This window comes from Thamnophis sirtalis, unplaced genomic scaffold (genome assembly GCF_051295495.1).
Source record: "Thamnophis sirtalis isolate CommonGarterSnake01/CBP01778 unplaced genomic scaffold, rThaSir2_p1.2 scaffold_5, whole genome shotgun sequence".
Lineage (NCBI taxonomy): Eukaryota > Metazoa > Chordata > Lepidosauria > Squamata > Natricidae > Thamnophis > Thamnophis sirtalis.
The window spans coordinates 100,149,334-100,162,669 of NW_028261385.1; the positions used below are offsets into that span (position 1 = coordinate 100,149,334).

General features: G+C 38.4%; 1 protein-coding gene across 3 annotated transcripts in view; it reads left to right on the forward strand.

The window, feature by feature from the left end:
- The first annotated feature begins 1,776 nt into the window (after window positions 1-1,776).
- GNE (glucosamine (UDP-N-acetyl)-2-epimerase/N-acetylmannosamine kinase) overlaps window positions 1,777-13,336 on the forward strand; it is a 47,310-nt gene continuing 35,750 nt past the window's right edge. Inside the window, exon 1 of one of the 3 annotated variants that reach the window (XM_014075769.2) lies at window positions 1,777-1,928. In XM_014075769.2, coding sequence (XP_013931244.2) covers window positions 1,875-1,928 — 54 coding nt within the window. In that variant the 5' untranslated portion in view covers window positions 1,777-1,874. The remainder of the gene's footprint in view (window positions 1,929-13,336) is intronic. The other 2 variants (XM_014075777.2, XM_087716285.1) reach the window with 2 other exon arrangements.

A 13,336-nucleotide genomic window follows, 5' to 3' on the forward strand; every position in this document is an offset into this window, starting at 1 on the left:
CAATTCAATTTTTTCTTCCTTTCACAAAAAGCCTGTGTAAGCCTTTCAAAGACAGTTTTTCTTGTCTGGACAAACAATGCAAGTCAGTTTTGACATTTCTGACATTTTCACAATCCCTTCTTCTGTTGTGGGGATTTCATTCTTCTTCTTCCATTTATTATTTTACCAATTTAGGGTAATGCATTTGAGGCACTGTGTTTGATTTTTACTTTATCTGTTTACTTTGGTTTAATGTATTGCAGGCCACCTGGCAAACTTGGTCTTTAAAGTGTCATAAAATTAAAACAAACAGAAACAGAGATGTTCAGAGATGACCCATTTCACCAGTCTCCTCCTATTCTTATAAGAAAGGTATATGTTGCAGATGATGGAATATATTCTAAGAATATATTATAAAATCATTAAGAACTGTGTAGAAATAAATGTTCTAAGCTAATCAGCTGACTTGAATTGAAAGATGTTTCAATTCTAAAAACTTTTCCTGCCAAATAACATGCATTGACAATTTAAATGAGGGCATTCCCCTAAAACACACTACTGGTACTATCTCAACACTTAAGATAATTTTATCTGTCCATTCTCAGAAGTTCTTTCCATAAGCCTAAAGGGACTTCAAATACTAAACACATGCAGTCCTCAACTTACAACTGTTTGTTTAGTGACCGTTTGACGTTACAAAGGCACTGAAAAAAGTGACTTATGAGAGTTTTTCACACAACCATCGCAGCATCTCCAGTGGTCAAAACTCAGCTGCGTGGCAACCAGTTCATATCTATGATGGCTGCAGTATCCCGGGGTCTATTATGATCCCCTTTTGCGACCTTCTGACAAGTAAAGTCAACAGGGAAGCCAGATTCACTTAACCATGTTACTAACTTAACAATTGCAGTGATTTGCTTAACAACTGTGGCATGAAAAGTCATAAAATGGGGCAAAAAGTCACTTAACAACTGTCTTGCTTAGTGACAGAAATGTTGAGCTCTATTGTGGTTGTAAGTCAAGGACTGGCTGTACTAACATTCAGGCTTTGGGGCTGCCTCTTCTTCCATAAGATGTACAGGTAGCCCTCGACTTACAACAGTTCATTTAGCGACCGTTCAAAGTTACAACAGCACTGAAAAAAAGTGACACAACCATTTTTCAAACTTACAACCTCTGTAGCCTCCCTCTGATCATGGGATCAAAATTCAGACGCTTGGCAACTGGTTCAGACTTATGACCATTGCTGTGTCCCAAGGTCATGGGATCCCCTTTTTGCAACCTTCTAACAAGCAAAATCAAGGGGGAAGCCAGATTCACTCAACAACTGTCACTAACTTATCAGCTGTAATGATTCACTGAAAAACTGTGGTCAGAAAGTGGGGCAAAACTCACTCAAAAAATGTGAGTTTTGCAGAAATGTTGGGCTCAAACTGTGGCCAAAATTGCAGTGTTTTTGAGGTGAGCAGATATTTTTTATTGACCTGGTGGGTCCCGGATATATATATATATATATATATATATATATATATATATATATATATATATATTCTCAGGCTGCAAAGTGTCTCTTGCCATGTCAAAAGCCAAGACCTGGCTTGGAGGAAAATGTAACGTCAGCTGTCAGTCAGTGTCAATGCTTACAAACGCTTTTCCGAGGGGAGCCCAGCTCTGCGTCTCCATCTGAAACACAGCCTCGGCTGACATCCTGTTGCTGGCGAGAAAAAAAACACGGCAAATGAGTCAGATCTTTCCCTCCGGTGACTTTTCAAGGGGGCCGGGCTTAAATGTGGGGCATGGAATTCAGGTGGCCGGCGGAGTCGCCTCGCCAGGGAGAGCCAAGAGTTGCCCGGTTCCTTCAGCCAGCAGAAGAAGGGAAAGCCCAGCTCCGCGCCATGGAAAGCCACGAGCAGCACCGCCGTACGCCTCAAAGCCCTCGCGGTCCGCACGTAAGGCAGATCTTGGGTGGGAGAGCCTTTTGTCTCGGAAACTGCGGGCGGGGGGAAAGGGTGGGCTGAACGAGAGCCTTGTGAAGGCAACCGGGAGAAGGCAGGCAGACAGGCAGGCATCGCCACGCATGGACTCTCGTTGCGCGGGGTCGCTTGTTTGTCTTTAGTCCCTCCGCTACCGGCGGAGGGGGAAGCCACTGGTCCTTAACTCTATCCACCCACCCCGATCCAGTTAAGGGATACGGGGAGCTCTCCTTTTAGCTCCGAATGGCCCGTAGTACAAAGCAAAAACCACAGAAGTCAGTTTTCCTTCAGCACAACCGGGGAGGGAGCAATGTGACGGCCGAGAGCGAAGGAGCGATGTCGCTCCTTAGCAGGGTCTGGTTTGGAGAAATGCAAAGCTGGAAAGAGGAAGCTCTTCCCCATCCTTAGGCGTGGTGGCTCCACTGACGGGATCCTCCCCCCCCCCCCAACACACACACCGAAAAAGAGAATTGCTTTCTGGATCTGGTCAGCAGCCCTTTCATCTTTGACCGGCGGTGCAAAGGGGGAGGGGGCAGGGGGCGAGCAGGGTTGAGTCTTAAGGGAAGCCAAGCCCTGGCAATTGCCTGATAAAAGTTCAAGGGTGCTTATCGCGGGATCCCAGCGACTTCCAGCCAGGCGCTTGTCCCCACGTGTGGCGCTACCGCTCCACTATCTTTCCTTGGCGACTCCAGCCAATCCAATCCTCCGGTCCATCTCTCTCATGTCAAAACTAGGGTTGAGCTGGAAAGATTGACAGTGCTTCCTAAAGGAAGGAAGAGAGGGAGGGAGGGAGGGAGGGAGGGAGGGAGGGAGGGAGGGAGGAATTTTCTAAGGAAATCATTCAATAGCCGCCCTAAAAACGTTATTGGAGTCTGATTATATTTATTTGTATGTCCAAATTTGGGAAGGAGAATGTTTAAGAGGTGGAAACTTGTTAAAATATTACATTCATGCTTCTTGTTTGTTTGTGTATGTGTGTATTTGTGCGTGCACACGCACATGTGCGTGTGTGTGTGTGTGTGTGTGTGTGTATTATTTATTTATTTATTGAATTTATACACCATTGATTTTGCTAATTAAGTGATTCTGGGCCCATGCTTTTACTTCTGCTGAAAAATTTTACCTTTGCTCAAGTATAATGTGTGTTGTATCTACTTTGTCCTACTGCATTGACTTGGAAGAAATTTTCCTCCCCAAATCTGCACAGTTCTAGAGCTTTTAGTATAGTGGAGGGAAAATCCAACCTACCAGATGTTGCTGAACTACAGCTGCAAGCACTACTGATTACGCTGTTGGGGCCTCTGGAAATTGCACTTCAGCAGAATTCAGAGAGCTGCAGTAGGTTTGAAGGAACAGAATTCCCCATTTGTTCCCCTCCTGCTCCCCATCCCCGTGTATTCAGCTGAAGAAGGAACTAAGATATACAGTGGCAGCCTGATCATCGAGAGGAACTAACACACTGGGGCATTTTGAAAAATAAAAGAAGCATATATTTTTTAAAATAAAATAAATATTGTTTATTTAAATTAAGCAAAATTCCCACTGGTATGACAAAAAAGTAGAGAGGGTTTGCATCTTGCAAACACCATAGGAAATTCAAGGTACTTCCCATTACATCCATATGTATGAATTACTTAATGGGCCAAGTCCATTGGAATTTCAAGGACATTTTGCTCTACCTGCATTTACACATGTGAACATTTCTTAATCCATTTTCCCATCATTTAATAAAGATGTTTCCAACATTAATTCATCTGAAGGTAAAGACTCATTCTCCAAACTTGTGGAACTAATTCATCTTCTAGTTCTTTTTTTTTTCCACTTATGAATATACCATATAATTGTTCATTCCATTGTCTACATTGTCATTGTTAAACATTGTCTAACTCAAGTCCATTCAGTTTATCATATGCTTTCTCTAAAAATCAGCAATTGACGATACAGTTTCTTTATCAGATTAACACATTTCTCGATGACATTCAGGAGAGCAAAAATCTGATCTGCACACCTTGCATCCAGCATAAAGCTACATCACATTTTCCAAATTTTGCTCATTATTACCTCTCGTATATTTTCAATCAAAATGCTGCTAAATTTTCCATGAATACTTTTAAAAAGGGGCTGGGGAGACCTTCATATGAAGAAAAACCAGTTTTTGGGACATCTTCAAGGAGGGCTCAGAATGTCAAAATGATGGACATGATAAAGTCTTCCATTTTTCATATTTGCATTATCTCTTGCTATCATTGTTTTTATAAGATAAGGCAAGCAGCAGTCTTAATAATCAAACACAGGTGCAGCTTTTGCATAAACAGTGTGTGAGCTAGACATTCTTCATAAATAAACTACATTCATATTTTAATAGTTGTTTAGGTTTGCCATCTATACTTGCAGCCTTACTATTTTTCAACATTGTCACATAATTTATTACTTCCACGCTATCAATTTTTCATGAACACCAACCTAGCATTAATTTTAGTTTTAGTATTTCGCATATTGCTATCATTCTCAAATAGAAATCTCTGAAATGCCTCTTCCAGCACCCATTTACTTGAATTTTATTCCAAATAATTTTATCATAGGAGAGGCTTCTTGTTTAGCCTTTTCCACCCTCTTGCAAAACCACTTTTTATTCTCATTAAAATTGTTCTGCATTTTATCAGCCTTTTACAAACTTAACCTTCCTTTGTTGTCATTTTTGCAATAATATTCTCTCACTCTCTTTCTTTCTTTTACACACACATATACAACACAAAAGTCATAGTCATCATAATCATCTAGATCTTTGTATCCTTTGTTGATTCTCTCAATATTTATCAAAAATAACCTCATCAATTACACTTGATTCATTCCTTTTTTCATATGCATAAATGAATGTACTTGTCTTTATATTCAAAATATTTTTTAAAACAGATACAGACTAAATGAATATTTTTCTAATTCATTCTTAGATCTCTTAGATCTCTCTTTTTCTGTGCAGTTTTCATTCCAGCCAGCCATTCATGTTATCTCTAGAATTATATTTTCACTTGGATGCAATTATTATGCGCCATTCTGTGCAATTTTAATCAAAATTCATTCCTGTTTTTCCTCTTGTTAACCTTGTATTGTAATGTGCAGATGCATGTGACCATCTTATAAATCCCTACTTTCATATGCATTCACAATACCCAAGATGACATCAAGTCATTATTTCAACATATAATTAACTATTTCATTCATAATTAAATCTACACTTTTATTTTCCTGGGTCATCTATTTATCATTTCCATTAGCCATCCAGAATCCTTGTGGATAATGAGATGGGTGGCATATAAATTTAATAAATAAATCAATAGATCAGACTATCTTCTTCAGTTGTTATATCCATCTCCATCTCCTTTTTCTTTTTCATTTTAATCGATTTTGTTTCTTTTCAGTCATTAATTCACACTCTTTGCCATTTATTCCTATACACATTCCAAATCGTAACCTTTCATATGTTATGCTGTTAACAGATGAGCCTCTACAAATTGTTTCCACCGTCCATCATGGCTTTGGTGAATTTGGATTTTCACATCCAAATTTTTAGCAAGATAATGGAAAAAATAAACTAAGTTATCAGCCTTATATGTATATGTTTCTGCATGCATATTTTCTGTACGTACCTAAGTATTTTTTGTACATTTCAATCAGTGTACTACAAACATAATCAAAGTCTCCTTTTATCCATGCATGCTTTATGTTCATCTATGTAAGCCAGGATTTCTAACTTAGAGTTTACCATGCAAGCTAGTATAATGTTGTCTGTGTTCAACAATTAAGAGATATCCACAGTGCATTGAAAAAGTCAGGATAGGCTATTTAGTGTTCCTGAGATTAATTAGTGCTGCTTACCGTTCCATATCTGAAGTGCAATCTGGAAACCATTTATTAAATTCCAAGCTCACTTTATTCTGAAGTATCCTTTAATTGGCTCCTAGGACCATATCAGAAATGCTTTGTTGTGTTTGTTCTGAAAATTAAAAATAAAATAAAAACTTTTTAAAAAGAAATGCATGATTATTTATACATATATATTTTCAATAGGCTAAGTTTTTTGGTGTTAACAGCATTGTAAAAGATAGTATTCTGTCCTGTCTCTCCTTCTCTTAATCAGGAAATGACATCATCAAAGAAAGGAAGAAAAAAAAGGAGAGGGGGAAAAGATTCAGTAGAACAACAAAAATTAGGATGAACTGTTATTAAGACATAGAACCATGATGGTGCAGTAGTTAGAAGGCAGTATTGCAGGTTAATACCACTGACTGCCCGCAGTTCAATTCACACAGGCTCAAGGTTAGCCTTACATCCTTCTTAGTAAAATGAGGACCCCTATTGTTGGGGGCAATATGTTGACTCTGTAAACTGCTTAGAGAGGGCTGTGAAGCACTGTGAAGTGGTATATAAGTCTAAGTGCTATTGCTATCGAATAACTATACAGTGTATGTGTGGGACCCAGGCTTCCCTATAAGCAATCAGGAGTTAACAACCTGGAGCTACAATTGCTTAGTTAGGTTTTTAGCTAAAGGTTTTTAACCTTTTCCTAAAAATAGTTGAGGGAGAGGATTTGCTTAGGAACTTGCTTTTAGATTTTGGCAGCACAATCTTGGTAGCTTCATGGCTAAGAAGCAACAACAAACGTTTTTGTAGGGCCACATACAATCACTGAATTGGCCACTTCTGATTAGAGAGAATGGAGTATCAGCAGCTGGATCAAGTTTAGTTAAGATAAATAAACTATTTATTTATCTTTACTTCCTTGGTATGGAAGAAGTGTAAAACAAATTACTGAAAATGGTTGGAACAATCAGTCTAGTGTGGATTGATATGAGAATGTGGCTGATGTAGAGGTCAAGGACAAATGAGTTGTACAATGTGAGCATATTAATATGTGTTCAGGTGAATACCTCAACTGTTACAGTTCAGTCTTGCAGATAAATTATAAGAAGCTCCACTGATTTGTTTTGGTTCAGGGATTTAAGCTGACCATGAAGAAAACTAATTTGCCCAAGACTTGAAGTCTACAAAGAGAAAAATAAATATGAATTACTTTGAGAATTGGCTAAGTAGAAAATATAGGATGGTCATGTCTCTCTTGAAAAATAATTGAATAATCATTATTATGCTTATAAATCTTTCAGCGCAATTCTAAGTGAAACTAAATTCTGGGATTCATTTCTGAATAGGAGGGCATTGCTTCTCCTAGGACACAGAGAATAATGGGGTGAGACACAGCCACTGTTGGTTCCACAAAATGTAATTGTTTCCCATCTTTGCTTCTTCACTGGAGTCTTTCATCAATAACAGTGATGGCATCACAAATAGTCAAACTTTTGCACAAAACACAGAGTCTCTTCTCTCTTCAACCACCAGTTTCTTTTGCTTTGACTGGCAAATCTTTCTTTCCATTCTTTAGGTCCATTTAACTATTTGAAGCTGCCATACTGGATTGCTTACAGGCCATTAAGTGCATTAGATGTTTACATATACAGCTAAAGATGGCCTGCAAATGAACAAATCAGTAGTGCTAAATGTAATCTATATACAAGTTAAGAAACAGTAATGGCTACACTATGATCCAGTGTTTTTCTGACAAGTAGGTGCAACTTTTGTACAAGCAACACAGTATTGTACAGGTAGCCCTCAACTTATGACCACAATTGTGCCCAAAATTTCTGATGCTAAGTGAGAAATTCATTAAGAGAGTTTTGCCCCATTTTATGATTTTTTTTGCCACATTTGCTAAGTGAAGCACTGCAGTTGTTAAATTAGTAACAAGGTTGTTAAGTGAATCTGGCTTCCCCATTGACTTTGCTTATCAGAAGGTTGATCACATATCCCCAGGATACTGCAAATTTTGTAAATGTGAGTCAGTTGTCAAGCATCTGAATGTAAATCACATGACCATGGGGATGCTGCAAGGATGCTGCAAGTGTGAAAAATGGTCATAAGTCACTTTTTCAATGCCATTGTAACTTTGAATGGTCACTTAATGAACTGTTGTAAACTGAGGACTACCTATATTGTCTCTGCTTTTACCATTACTCTTTAGATTGTTTAGGGAGTTGTGATTGATATTTACTGCAAACACTTTGGATAAAAAGTATGAGTGTTTGGTTAATGCTTGCTAGCTAGGAAAATAAGAGGTGGAAAGGTAGAAATGCCAGTGTACATCTTTGAGGCAGACATCATGCTAAGGTAAAATGTGTTGACTTTGTTTGGGGTTTAATCTGAAACCAGCCACTGTGATTTTTTATTCATTTAATAAATGATGACTTAGTCTGTTATATGAACCAGGCTCAATAAATAAAGTTTATAAACATAGATTTTTAAGGATTAAGTTTTGGAAGAATGTGACAATTTGAATGACTTTTGAGAAAGAAGATAAAGGAAAACCAGTGTATTTTCTCTACAATATAAATAACTTCCCAAATCCCAGTACACAGAGGTTTTCTTTAGCTCTTCACTTGTGAATACAAAGCATTCTGCATACACTGAGATTTTTTTTCTTTAATTAATATGGTTCATTGTGGCCCTAATGAGACCAAATTAAGCTCTAACAACTGCTGTCTTTGTTTCAGATGTAGGTATCAAATTCTTTCTCTGGTACTTTAACACAGATGCTAACTAAAGGCAAAGTTATAATGAAAATGGGCAACTATATCACATGTGGCAATACAAACAAAGTGTTATGTCCTACAAGTTCTTGTTTGAATTATTTATAATGCTATTTGCAACACTGTAGTGGGATGGTACAGACATACTGGGGGCTTCTATGCTCTTTTTTTTTTTTAATATATTTTATTCATTTTCACATTCCATTTTGCAATCACTTATATACAGGGTATTTGCTATAAGAAAAGAAAAAAATAAAAAAAAATAAAAAAGAAAACACAACTCATCATTCACAACCCCACCTGACACTTCCATCCTCCATACACCCCATCTACCCCCTCCAACTTTCCTTTCTCCCTCTAACACTCCCCTCCTACTTCCCTTTCCCCTCAAACCTTCCTTCTCCCCTTACTCCCAACACGCCCTCCTTACATTCCCCTTACTCCTTCCTTACTCCTCCCTCTTCTTTCCCTCTACCTCCCTCCTTGGTGTATGCCTTTATTCAAGTGTTGTTTAATCTGATAAAAAGTAAAGTAAACCAAGGAAAAAAAATATAAAGAAAGAAAAGAGAAAGAAAAAAAAAGAAGAAAAAAAACAACCGTATATAAGTACATTCTTGTTCTTATTGAGACTATGTTAACACCCACCCACCCACCCCCCATAAATCCCCATCCCTAATCCTCCCGACTTCCCAGGGCCCACACCTGGCACTGCCTTCTGTCTAAAGTATCTTGTGTACGTATGGATTAAAAATAAAAGTAATATATTAAAGGAAAGAAAAACAAGAAAAAAGAAAGAAAAGAAAAAAGAAAAGAGAAAAAAGAAAAAGGAAAAAAAAAGAAAAAGAAGTCTTTGTGTTGAGCTCAGCCCCCCATCTTTATCTATGCTTAAATAGTGTAAGTCATTCTATCTAAATTTTATTCTCGTCTCTTACTTCTTTGTTATTTACCCCAACCTCCTGTAGACTCTCCCGTTCCTCTTCCTTAACCTTGTATTCAGATAAACATTTATACAAATTTGTGTAGGCATCGATATACAGTCTAGCTCAAAAATAATCCCTTCCGGTAAAATTTAAGCAACGTGGATCATGCCACATATTCAAATATTACTTTACAGAAGAATAATCAAACTTTCCCTTCTAATAGAATTTAAACAGCGTAAATAATCTTTCTTAACCTTATTTTCAAACAGTAATTCAAAATAATCTAACCAAACTTTCCCTTCTTAGTAAAGTTTAAGCAGCGTGGATCAAATATTACTTTACACAAAAATCAGTTTACATTCTATCTTAAGATAATCCCAACCGGCTTTCTCTTCTAATAGGATTTAAACAACGTAAATCATTCCGCATGCATTTTACCCTCATCCCTTGCTTGTCTGATATTTACCACTATCAAATTTATGCAGACATTAGTTTAAGATCTAGCTCAAAGTAATTTCACCCAACTTTCCCTTCTAATAAGAATTAAATAGCATGGATCATTCCACATATTCAAATAATACTTTCAACAAGAGTCGGTTAACCTTCTGTTTTAAAGTAATCCCTTCTAACAGAATTTAAACAACATAAATCATTCCGCATTCATTTTACATATATACAATCAATATCACCCCACCAATAAGTTCCGCTTTTTCTACCGGGGCTTCTATGCTCTTAATTGGTTAAAAAATCAGATCTACTGTTGGGAGTGTTATATTGGCTATATATCAGCATCATCCCAGTGGAAGTATCCTATGTGTATTTTTTCATACATATACATCTTTGTTTCCATGAAGGAAATGCATGTAGACTAGAGGTGGTATTCAGCCAATTCTTACTGGTTCTGGCAAACGGGTAGTGGAAATTTTGAGTAGTTCAGAGAACTAGCAAATACCACCTCTGGCTGGCCCCGCCCCCATCTATTAGCTGCCTGCTGAGTCCCAGCTAATTGGCTGGGTCTTCTTTTGTTGTGCTGCACAGGAGAAGGGAGCTGGAAAGCACGTTAGTGGGGTGGGGAGGGAATGGGGATTTTGCAGTAGCCTTCCCCAGGAGTGGAGAGGGAATGGAGATTTTGCAGTAACCTTCCCCAGGAGTGAGGAGGGAATGGGGATTTTGCAGTATCCTTTCCAGAAGTGGGTTGCTAATTTTTTTACTAGTGGTTTGGGCGCTCTCGCCCGCAATGCTTCCACACATGTGCAGAAGCGTCCGGGTGGGTGGGTGGGTGGAGCTTTTGCCACCGCTATTACCAGTTCAGTCAATCCAGGCCGAACCAGCAGCAACCCACCTCTGATCCTTCCCCTGCCACACCCACCAAGACACACTACACTCACCAAGCCATGCCCACAGACCTGATAGTAAAAATTTTTGAATCCCATCACTGGTGTACACACCAAGTTCCCCATTAATTATTAGCTGATCCTCTTGAGACATAAAGCCAATTTTTCTCTCTCCTGTCCTTGGAGGAGAATAATAAACAGCATTGATTAAACCCTAACAGAGGGTATCATAAAAAGCTGTTGAAGATAGTTATATATGGACATGGTTGTATAATTCCCTCCTAATTATAGAAGCATTTAGGTTGTAGAATATTTGCTGAAGTAGGTCATTAGGAACAACCTTGTGAAAGATTCTTGTGTACTGTATATTTTTTTATATTCAGACATGGCAGATGTGATTATTTGTGAAGACCTTAGGAGCCCGAGTAAAGAGATGCGGCTGAGAGAACGTTCACACAGTCCATAGCTATATAGTGTTTGAGGCAAGATACCAGGGGTGAAATCCAGCAGGTTCTGACAGGTTCTAGAGAACCGGTAGTGGAAATTTTGAATAGTTTGGAGAACCGGCAAATCCCACCTCTGGCTGGCCCCAGAGTGGGGTGGGAATGGAGATTTTGCTGTATCCTTCCCCTGCCACGCCCAACAAGCCACGCTCACCAAGCCACACCATGCTCACCAAGCCATGCCCACAGAACCAGTAGTAAAAAAATATTGAATTTCACCACTGCAAGAGACCCTAGTTTCTCAAGCTGCAATGGCTGGAAATATCCAGTGTAGTTTTACAATAGCATAGAAATATCTGGTTGTGGTTGTAGTTCCTGTCTGTTCCTACCACAAGGCCAGCATCAATCTTGCAAATATCAAAGTATAATTTTCAATCCCCATCTCCTTTACAGCCCGAGTAACTATGCTAAGCTGTCTCTTAACTATGCAATGTTATCTTGGCAGCATCTCTCTGCCCAGTCTTTCTCACATGCCATCTCGGCTGGCTAATAAGGAAAGATTGAGGGTCTTTCCTCACTACTGACTTGAAGTGCTATTCACTAATGCCATAACATTTGCTGCCTTCATCATCAACCCTGTTCTGGGTTTTGGGGGTGACATTTTGAATAGAAGTGGGAGATGGGCTGGCAATATGTGTGGAGAGAAAATCAGAATTTGCTGTTTGGAGATTGACCACTATGAGGCTTGGATAGCAAAATCTAGAAATCTGACCCCAGACTTGTTTTGCTCTTGATGTAAAAGCATATGATGAATAAGAGGAAGCATCATTAGTACTGCAAAACTGAGAGACTATTGTAGGACAGCTTTGTACTATTGAAGAACATACAAAGGGACTTTTTTTATAAAGAAGATTACACTGATATAATTTATAAATGTATAATACACAAAAAGGGAATTAAACAAGGCACCAATTCCAGAGTTGCAGAAAACAGACTTGAATATTGGGCACTATCTAACAAAGTGAAATTTAATGGTGAAAAAAGCAAGGTTCTACATTTAGGCAAAAAACAAACAAAACAAAAGGTAAAGATAAACTATATATGGTACTTTGCTTAATAGTGATGACTGTGAGAGGGATCTTGGGGACAACCATTTAAATATGAGCCTGCAGTGCACAGCAGCTGCCAAAAAACCCAACAGTTCTAGGCTGCATAAACAGAGGGATAGAATCAAGATCACATGAAGTGTTAATACCACTTTATAATGCCTTGGTAAGGCCACACTTGGAATACTACTTCCAATTTTGGTCGCCACAATGTAAAAAAGATGTTGAGACTTTAGAAAGTGCAGAGAAGAGCAACAAAGATGATTAGGGGACTCAAGGATAAAACATATGACGAACAGTTGCAGGAACTGGGTATGTCTATTTTAATGAAAAGAAGGACTACGGGGGACATGATAGCAGTGTTCCAATATCTCAGAGGCTGCCACAAAGAAGAGGGAGTCAAGCTATTCTCCAAAGCACCTGAGGGTAGGATAAAAAGCAACTGGTGGAAACAAATCAAGGAGAGAAGCAACTTAGAACTAAGGAGAACTTTCCTGATAGTTAGAACAATTAATTAGTGGAACAACTTGCCTCCAGAAGTTGTGAATGCTCCAACACTGGAAGTTTTTAAGAAGATGTTGGATAACCATTTGTCTGAAGTGGTGTAAGGTTTCCTGCCTAAGCAGGGTGTTGGACTAGAAGACCTGCAAGGTCCCTTCCAACAATGTTATTCTATTAGGAATAAAAGTGTTTTATATCCCATGAGGCATTACATCACGGTTAGAAAAGGGGGGGGGGAATCCTCATTAGCCTACCATTTCTTTACCAGATTAAAAATATTATAAACAACATTATAACTGAGTTCACATTATGGTTTATTCAATGTACAAAGTCCACCTATATACCTAGAGAAGCATAAATTGGTTTTAGTATCGTAAAAGAAACCATGACATGCTTTCTGAATTTGAGCTGTTATTCAAATTTACACTTACATTACATTTAT